The sequence below is a fragment of the Aristolochia californica genome, unplaced genomic scaffold (assembly GCF_029961685.1).
Source record: "Aristolochia californica isolate CCGP_79_NKW_82.1479 unplaced genomic scaffold, dmAriCali1.0.hap1 SCAF_10, whole genome shotgun sequence".
NCBI lineage: Eukaryota > Viridiplantae > Streptophyta > Magnoliopsida > Piperales > Aristolochiaceae > Aristolochia > Aristolochia californica.
Genome location: NW_027181771.1, coordinates 3,462,808 through 3,472,970, shown reverse-complemented (window position 1 = coordinate 3,472,970; position 10,163 = coordinate 3,462,808). Strand labels below are relative to the sequence as shown.

The 10,163-nt window shown below is 35.2% G+C and overlaps 1 protein-coding gene across 1 annotated transcript; it reads right to left on the bottom strand.

Moving 5' to 3' along the window:
• Positions 1–496: 496 nt before the first annotated feature.
• LOC137940470 (uncharacterized) lies at positions 497–9,259 on the bottom strand. The gene is made up of 9 exons (XM_068785552.1): positions 8,984–9,259; positions 8,836–8,898; positions 8,617–8,672; positions 7,022–7,115; positions 6,786–6,846; positions 5,728–5,809; positions 3,950–4,005; positions 3,070–3,133; positions 497–794 (listed from the first exon to the last, which is right to left on the bottom strand). Exons 1-9 carry the CDS (start codon positions 9,113–9,115, stop codon positions 731–733), a joined length of 672 nt encoding a protein of 223 aa, XP_068641653.1. The 5' UTR covers positions 9,116–9,259; the 3' UTR covers positions 497–730.
• Positions 9,260–10,163: the final 904 nt, after the last annotated feature.

Here is a 10,163-nt window from a genome sequence, read left to right as displayed (position 1 = left end):
TGCTTTTATTTACCTCAAAGACGATCGATCGTTCAACCCTTTTAGGTCTCTCAATATCTAATGATGTTGTTTGCCAATAGAATAAACATTATTGATAGAGGTATTTATTCTTTCTTTTATGTCTATTAAACTTGTTATTATACATTAATATATGCTTAATTACAAAGTCTTGGACTCTTTGGTACCAAGGTCATCACAATATCCTTTTTATTTATTTTTAATTTATTTTTAATTTTTATAATTTTAAATGTAGGTTAGAGCTTAAACCCAACTCGAGCTTTGGGCTCAAACTCAATTAAAATTTTGGGAGTCAAGCTCAAACACAAACTCGAGTTCTAAGTACTCAAATGAGCTTGATGCCACCCCTATTTGAAGGTTGTTGATGTTAGTGAAAGAAAAGACTTGATCAGAATGTACAAGGAACTGATTGCTGGTCACCGTCACGGTGGCTAGATGGGAAAAACAATTTCTATGACAACCAAAACCAGCTTTCAGATTCTCAATGACTGATTTCTTCCATTGAATTTGAAGCAGAATCTCCATAGACGAGCACATTAACAACCATCTCTCACTGTTAGTAATATTTTACATCATTTGCTATCAAAGGAATAAACAGCATAAAATGTAACTTTAGAGTAAATCATTCGAAATGAGGTTTCCTTGAAAATTTTCTTAAACCAGCAGCATAGGAAAGCAGGTAAGGTTCTCTCAGAATACTCCCAGAATACCGTCATTCAACCTTTGCCACGCTGCCCCCTGGCATGCTGCTTTCCGCAACAGTCTCTCTAACAAACCTGGCAAATACGAAATGTAATTAATTTTTTTTTCTATCTTGAGTCATTGACTATTGAAAATAATTGATTATATATGCAGAATACACAGTTCTCGTACTATCCACCCTCTTACACTCTTCTCCCTGTGAGATTTGAACCACTGGACTTCAAACAAACTACAACCAAACAACGGGTTAGAATGCATCGTCATCCATCAAAAGGTCAATACCTTATGAGAGAGGACAATTGTTTTTTTTTGTTTTTTTTTTAAATAGTGCTGAGAATTATATTCAACAGAGAAAATTACATGGGGCGGGGGAGACCATCCCATAAGGGATTGGAAGGGTGTCCCTGTTTTAGCGAACTTGTCCACAAAAGAATTTGCCAAACAGATTACATGGTTCCAAGAACAAGAAATAACTTTTAGATCACCATAACTGATGAGGGAGGACAATTGTTTGTTGTATCACGAATACACAATGCATAGGATTATTTATGTGATCAGCACTAGCGATACAAAACAAACCATGTTATAAGCCGATACAATGGTTAGTATTTAGTTGTGATCCAGCTATTTCTAGGAAAATGGCAAGAAATAACATGACTTTGTCGACTGTAACCCTTATTACCGGCCACTAAATAATCGATAATCATGCAAAGGAGTTTTGCTGACAAGCATGAAAGAGAGAGAACCAGGAAGTAGGGATAAGCATGACTGAAGTTCAGGTAATAACAAGAAAAACACTCAGATACCCTGATATCATTGACACCGTTGAGTCTAAACTATCAGCTCAATTTTTCTTCAACTCTCAGGCCAAAATGGAGTTTGATCAAAAGCATTAAAACGTTTTTTTGTTAAGAATTTAAAGCCAATTTTGAGTTCAAGTGGCAAAAGTCATCAATATAAAACAGTCACCTGCTAACACTTTAAGCATGTCAATTAGGGGTGAAAATTTTGCCCGTTTACCCCTTTTTTTGTCGTACCCATCTGAATCGGATGTGGAGCTGGAAACTTCTGCTCTCCTTTCATTTTCTCTCTTGTCGACTCTCAATTTCAATGCTGCTCATCCGTTGGTGTATATGGTGAAATAGAGATCCATTTTCCAAAATTTCTTGTCTCTCTTCTCTAAACAAAAATGACAGAGTTTCGTACCCTCTCAAATCCATATCTTTATCAGATATTGTAGGCAACCTTTCTCCCTCTCCAAATCTTTATAATTTTTCCTTTGGATGTTCCGTTCCCAAAATTAAAAGAAAGAGTAAATCAGCCATAATCTCTTCATATCCCTTTTCCGTTTTTCCTTAAATTTGAACTTCCCATTCCCAGAACTCAAAGGAAGAACAAGTCAACCATAATCTCTTCATACTTTACCCTTTTCTGCTACTCATCAAGTACTTTATTTTCTCCCTTTCATAGATTTCAAAATGCCCCCCAAAATTTTCATCAAGTCCCTTAGTTTGGCTACAGAGAAACCAAAATATACAAGTTTGCCTGAACTTGCTGGAACCAAAGTAATCAAGAGGGGAAAATTTCTTGTAGAGAAGATCAGGAATCGGCCATGTGAGTTTTCTTAGCACTTAGTATTTTTTTTTCTTGTTATTGGTTGTGTTTGGAATGCCGGTTAACTTGTTTCATTTCTTAGAAGCATTATAGATTTCTGTTTTTTGTCATGTTCATGATGGGAACTTTCGACTATGAGAGCTGACTTGTCACCATGTTGACTCTTGGCTCAGTTGGCCATTAGCAAGGGCAGTGACAGAACAAATACGAGGATTTGAAGAACAAGATTGGTTGAAGAAGCTAGAGGGCAAAGCATCTGATTTATGTCACAATGGTTTGCATTTGTGGCAGTCCTCAATATAGGTTAAGGTTGATTTGATTCTTTTTTCTACTTGCCTTAAATGTTTTCGAAGTTTGACAATTCATGATTTTTTCTCTGGTGATGATATTGGATTTTCAATTGAATCCAGCCAATTGCATCTATAAAGGAATTCTGCATAAGTAACTCATATGACTTATATCCATTTTCTTATGAGATTTCATCTGATTTTGTTATTTTTATTTTATTTTTATAGATTGTTCCACATACCTATCCATCTTGCCCATTCACCCATGGGTAAACAGATAATGGAGTAAAAATGGAATACTCATAATGAGTCAGATGAAACGGATAACGGAACAGAAGAATGACAAATGGAACAGGGAACGATAAAAACCCTTTACCTGTTCCTTTGTACCCATTGTCGTCCCTAATGTCAATTCCATGAAATGATAAATGAATTCGAAAGTTTGTACCTTGTGAGTTTGTCCTGGGAGGACTGCAAGACATAAATTGTAAGCATAAATGATAGCAGGAGACCTGTCACACCAAACACAAGCCCCAGGAAGAAACAAGTATCAGTAAGCATCTAATACTGCTTGTATTTTAAATTTTATCCAGCCACACAACAGAGATGATTGAGTAATAAAAAGAGATTTCAAGGTTAAGTTGGATGCATCCATTTCCAAATTTAACCAATAAATTTAGATTCGAGAGCCTAAATTTTTATCTTGTCTTCTCCTTAAACTTTTGTCAATCCCAAAGGATTCAAGCATCATGTGCACTTCAGTTTAATTCTTTTTTTAGTACTAATATAATTATAAAAGGAAAAAGGCATATGGATCTAAGTACCGTATAAGCTTAAGTACACCCAGTTTTCAATTTAACCATCAAATTTCAATTGAATGACTTAAAAACTGATCTATTCTTTTTCTACCCCGTGCATACAAATTTATGTTCATTTGAGATTTTTTCGTATTTTTATTAATTTTTAGTAACAACATGGAGATAATGGTATCATCATAAATATAATAAAATACTTTTTCAAAAATAAATATAATAAAATGCATTCTGGTGAATAAAACGATTTTTTTAAAGAAAAGAAAAACGGGTGCAGACAAGGTTGGCTGGACTGGAATCCACCCTCCTTTCCCTCTTATAGTGGAGATAATGGCAATATTGTATACAAGATAACCTCTCAAAGAGCAAAAAAGAATGGGTAGAAGTAACAGTTTTCAGGACTGAAGTCCAGCTTCAGCCTTCTATGATCTAAAAAAACCCAGATTTGCCATCAATGACCAAATGGTTGGAATTTGAATGTTCACAAATCAAAAGTCTCTGATACCATAATTTTACCTGATCCAAATAGAACATAGAACCCACTCGCAACATCAATCTCAGACTGCTCCTCCCTGATAAATAATACATTAGCATCTATCTTAATCCATATTCATAGAAAATGAAGGTATCAGAAAGAACTTGAAATAATGTAATTAGCATGCAAACGGGATATCAGTAATGAAGAAAAGTATAACTTGAACAGGCAGATCTGACTCCAGATAAGTCTCAGAATTTTGACATATCACCCATACTACCCATCCATTTATAAAAGGATATGGAGCAAAATTTCTACTGATTTAGTTCAATTAACCACATAACATTTATTAAATGAAAAAAATAGGAATAAGGGTCCTTTCCAGGCAACACATTTAGAAGAACATAGAAACGGCACTTTTGTAATTTTCAAACTCCAATGTGAATGTAAGAAAGAACCTCTCTTCATTAAATAGATGACTTAATTTTTAAAGAATATTTAGTTAAAGATAACTATAGGAAGCAAGAACTATAGGAGGTGTCGAGTGTATGATTCATTTTACCCAGTTTTGGGTCAGAATATTTTGTGACGCTTCATCACCTCCATTGGGGAGTCCTTAGAGAGCACTGGAGAGAGGTGGCTTTGTTTCATCTTCAAGGCTCGCATAAGTGGTGTCGTGGTCCCCCCGCCAAAGGAATGGTTAAAGTTAAACTTTAATGTTAGTAGCAAGCGAGGCCCCACAAAAGTGAGATGTATCTTTCGAGATCACTCGGGTGATTCTTCACGTGTTCGCTGCTCCCCTTCAAGAGTGTGACTCTATGACAGCAGAGTTTCATGCTCTACTCCTTGGTTACGTCTTTAATTTTTCTTGTCTCCACTCATAGTAGGAGATTTTGCAGTCCTCATTGGTTGGCTCACAAAGTTAGCAAGGGTACCTTGGACGCTTCTTTGTTTTCATGATGAGAATAGCCTCTTTCTTGGGATATGACTTTTTTTAGTAAACATATTGTTCTAAGTGCTATTTCTCTAGCTCAGGCTGGGTTTCTTCAAAAAATATTGTTGTGGATGATTCCTCTTAGATATGGGTTGAGTTTCTTGATTATATTTTGTGCCAGTCCTGGTTTGTTTGTAATTCTGTACATTATTTTCCTCAATGAAATTTACTCAAAAAAAAAAACTATATGCTTAGTATCTTTATAGTTTTTATAATTTTTAATATACCAATCCTTTATAATTATTATGATTCTATACATTATTTTCAAAACATTTAATACCCTTGATCATTTACCTGTTTAGCAGTTTGAATGCAGGTGATCAGGTTAATATCTAGGAAGAAAATACCACTTACCCATTCCAGATGACATGGTAATGGAATAGGTATTGGCAACTGGAACAGGTGTCTAGATAAGCCTTATTCCGTTTCTTACCTGTTTCCAGTGTTAATTCAAGAATTACAAACAAAACACCTTAATGAACATATTTCGAGTGGTGGGGAAAAGGAGTAGCTTCCCACTGAGTCGATGGCTGCATTCCAAGTTCTAAGGCTCATACATAATAAAATTACTGTTTTTATAACTACTGCGTTGATGGTGATACTTATATATAAAAAAAAAACATATATGTGTATTACTAGCAAATGTAGAGAACTGGAAAACGAAAATTAGTGAAACGATGAAGATTTGTTTAGATGCTACATACATGGCAGAGACAAAAAAAACACTGATCCAGCAATTTGTCCTAGTTTATTTAGATAATCCTTTACCAGGTAAGACTTTTCAAACTGCCTGCTAAAAAAAAGGGTCTTTCAGCTGATACTAACCATGTATATCTGACAAGTACATGTTTTGGCCAGCGTTCCGCGTCCCAAAAGTTCTTACTTATGTCAGGGTGAATCTCAACATCTGTTTGAAACAAGAAAGAAGCATTAAGTACAGCATTATTGCAAAGAAAAAATCTTTGAAATATGAGACATGTGCCTCGAATCAGAAGAGTTAAACATGCACAAAACTTAACATACTCCTCTTTACTTTAGGAGTAGACCTTTTTTTTTTTTTTTGAAAGCTAGACATCCATATTTCAACCATGTCAAACAGACTGGCCAGCTTCACAAATATGAAAAACAGTGTAAATTTGGTAGCAAATTTCTAAGCAAGTGAATGTAATGAACATCTAAATAAGATAGAAACTAACACCTCCTCATTGTCCTTGTATTTAAAAAAGCGTTCCAGTTGCATTTTTCACATTTCAGTAAAAAATTCCATTACCACTTAACTCTAACTATCATTATCAACAAAGTCACATCCAAAGTATGTCAAGCAGACAAATCCTGCACATTTCTGCCCAATTAGTTTTCTCTATTTTTAGGTTTTGAGTCATGCTTTACATTTCAGTACTCCAGTTTCAGATATTTCTTCCTGGAAGTTTGATAAAGTTTTATGCCTGCTGTCAACTGACACTAATAAATTGACAGGCTTACAGATCTTACTGAAATGCTAAAAAAAATCTATTATACATTTCACCTAGGCAGTCAATAGGCATATGTAAAAATGCCATAACATTCCAAATAATTCTATTATGAATCCTTCATGAACAACATTTCAGTTTACAAGCATTAATAGTTTCACAAGTGGAAGAAAAAGAGAGAAGAGAAATGAAAACCAGATTTTCTGTAGAGCTCTGAAATTCATGTAAAGGAAGTCTAACTTACAGCACAAAATAAAGATGTTCAATGTCACATACAGCAGTTAAGCCAGTCTATTACTTCAGCCACAATGCCATGCAAATAAATAATTGATGTTCAGAAGTTTACAGCAGAACTACAATCACAAGTAAAGGAAATGACAAAATGAAAATACAAGAGATGGTGGTTTTACGTACAATGGTGAGGCATGTCTATAACTTTAGCTGTCACACCATGTAAATCGCTCCCCGTGTACCTCTGTGAAAGGTATAACTTCAAGATTAAGCCTTCTATCCCACATAACAAAATCCAAACTTCAGCCACAACTAAATTACATGCATTAAAACTAACTAATATGTTTTAGCATTGCTAATAGAGAAATCAAAATTGATCACAGTGGGTCACAATGCTGGCTAACTGGAGAATTGTTTACCAAATGTACATCTATCATTGGGACTTCAGGGCTTTTGCGGTTTATCACAAGAAGCCAAGGAATAAGAAATTTTTCCCTTCCTACTTGAAAGGATCTGCATAAACATCAGCACAAAGAAAATTAGATGCATGAAACTCAGTATCTATAAAACTAAGCACAGGGGTGATGCTCAATAATCAGTATGTCTGAAGGTTGAGAAATAAGTCAAATTGTAAGTGAATCCCACTGATGTGACCGTTAAGATTGAAGGAAAAAAGAAAAAATGCAAATAGTTCTCCCTGCCTGCACCCTCAGAGACTCAATTTCAGTACAAACATAGGTTTCAAAAGCTTTTTGTGACAAATAAAATCTCCTAATGAATTCAAAGCAAATAATTCTCATTTTATGACAATTTCATTAGGAAGAAGAAGGAAAAGAATTACAAGAAAGAAAGAAAAAACATGCTGAAAGAATCAAAAGAGGACAAGGAAAAAAAGCTTGCACAGGATATTTCGAAATGGATTGATAGAACTAGAATGATTTCATTCAATTAGATCTCATTTTAGAAAAAGAGATCTCAAAAGCAACTATGTTCTTGGTTGACGATTAGCCACTCTAGCATTACAACAAGGACCAAAAGAGATAAACAGGCCCTATCTAGTAGGGCCCAAAAATATATTAACACAGAGAGAGCACGCAACAAAGAAATTTCCAAAACATTTAATTCACTGGGGAGACCAAAGTTTGCTGTACCAGGGACTGTGACAGTGTGTGGACAAAACAATGAACAGCCTAACTTTGCAGTTTAGATAACATACAACTTCAAAAGGAGAAAGCACACATTGATGTCTAAGACATCTGCTTGGAGGCAAGATTGATTGTTAAGTACATACATGGCCCAACTTGAGGTATGGACGCTGGGTTTCTATGTTCCATCAGCTTTGGAACTTTTGGCATTGACTTGGCACCTCACACTGCCAGAGCCAAATGCCTTATCATGGGAAAAAAGGATAGGGCAATTCCATCTGCATGAAAGGGAAGCTCAAGACAGCTGATATCCATCAAGGATAGAGAGCAGAGTGAGATACACAAGGTCATAAGCCAATGGGACGGGGCAGTGGCTTGAAGAACTTTGCATTGTTGTTATTCTCCTGAAGCCATTTGAAGTGTTGATGTTGCCTCCAGTAGACCATCTCTTGATTGGCAATATTTTCATTTCTTGAAAACTTGATTCATAATATTCTCTTAAGGGTTTTATACAAAGGGCCTTGATTTTTCAATAACGTCCATATCTAGAATTTTAGAGAGGATGATGTTTTTGTTCTTTCTAAAGACAAGTGAGCATTTACTGTTTGAAAATCAAGCTTTATGCAGGTCAGACAAGAGTTTGAGCCACTGATAATTCTTCATCAAATGATCTCCCTATGAAATCTCATTTGAAGATGTTCTCAGCTTATTAAGTTAGAAGAAAAGGAGAAGAAGTATTAAATGATGAATAAAATTATTAAGTTCTACTTCCTCGAGTACATCAGCACGTCATTCAACTTGAAACTTTGTCTCGCTCAGAAACTTAATTAATCATTCAGAAGCCAGGAATATTTACTGTAAATTCTCACATTTTATAAGGATCTGCACCGGTGTAACCCGTAGGTTTCGCTATAGGAATTAAGACCTGCATTTCAGAAAAAAAAAAAAAAAAAAAGAAACAAAAACGACATCAACGAATCAGCAAACCAAGATATAAACCTTCATCAAAAGCATAGGACCACAAGGATGAAACTCATAAAAAGAACATACACTAGAATATTGACTCATCAACAATCTGGAGAAGGTACCTCTCGATTTACAGCAAAAATCGGGCACTGGCGGCCGATGACGTCCTGCCAAACAGTTCTTGACTGAAATCCGAAAACAGAAACGATACCAGGTCATCAGCTGCTAAAAAAGTACATGTAAGGGATGAGCAGAGTTCAGGGGACTCACTGCGTGATATTGACCCATCTTGCTCAAAGGAACGATGTCGCCAGGCCTGTATGCAGTAGTGAATAACGCAGAGGAGAGTAAAGAAAACAAAATAATGAAATTCTTGGGGAGAAGCCCCCAATCTGTGACCATAGCGACACGGCGAGCGAGAGGAGAGGGCGGGAGGCAAGTTAGCTTTTTGCAGCGAGCAGCAAGGACTATATGAAACTAGAAATTTTGCTACGTATAGACCTGGGAGGGCCGTATCAGTTCCGCTTCCACGTTCCAGGATCCGTCCGAGCCTCTTTACTTTACAGACATAACGAGGAGTCGCTGAAGTCCGGATTTGGGCGGTCTGGAGACTTGGATTTGCACGCGGAAAGCGGTTACAGGGTTAGTGATGAAAGTAAATCCACCTTGAATTCCAAGATGGGAGGATTGCCCTATTGAGAGTATAATTAATATAATTAGCTTATGATTTAGGGCTGATCCAATACGAAAACTTGTTTAGTGTAAAATATATAAAAAACTATCACAGTTGTCTAATCATAATCAACGATTATCTCAACCGATCGATCAACAACTATCTCAGCCGTTCGATCATGATTGAACGGTTCAAAGCTGATCCAATACGAAAATTTATTTAGTATAAAATATATAAAAAACTATTTCAGTTGTCTAATCATGATCAATGACTATCTCAACCGACCAATCAACAACTATCTCAGTCGTTCGATCATGATCGTATGATTCAGGGCTCATCCAATACGAAAAATTATTTGGTGTAAAATATATAAAAAACTATCTCAATTGTCCAATCATGATCAAACGACTATCTCAACCGACCGATCAACAACTATCTCAGTCGTTCGATCATGATTGTACAGTTGAAATAGTTGTTTTGTATGTTTTATACCAAATGACTTTTCATATTGGATCAAGCGTGGACTACTGATATTACAAATTTGTTTTTAAATGTGATAACATAAATTTGATTTTAAAATTGTTTAAGATTGATAAATTATATAATTTAATAAATTTTAATTATAAATATAAAATTCTTGGAATTATACAACAACAATTTAAATTTTGATAAATTTTAAAATTCCATTCCGAATAATTTTTACTTAATGTAATTAAACTATGATAAATAATTTTAAAATTTCAAAGTAAATAAAAAATATATGTCAATAAAATAAAT

Excerpts from the sequence above, each read along its gene's own strand:
- LOC137940470 (XM_068785552.1), bottom strand. The coding sequence starts at position 9,115 with ATGGTCACAGATTGGGGGCTTCTCCCCAAGAATTTCATTATTTTGTTT. Across the intron at positions 5,810-6,785 it reads TATAGACATGCCTCACCATT|ATGTTGAGATTCACCCTGAC; the intron begins GTACGTAAAACC and ends TGTTTCAAACAG. Across the intron at positions 795-3,069 it reads TCCCAGGACAAACTCACAAG|GTTTGTTAGAGAGACTGTTG; the intron begins GTACAAACTTTC and ends CGTATTTGCCAG.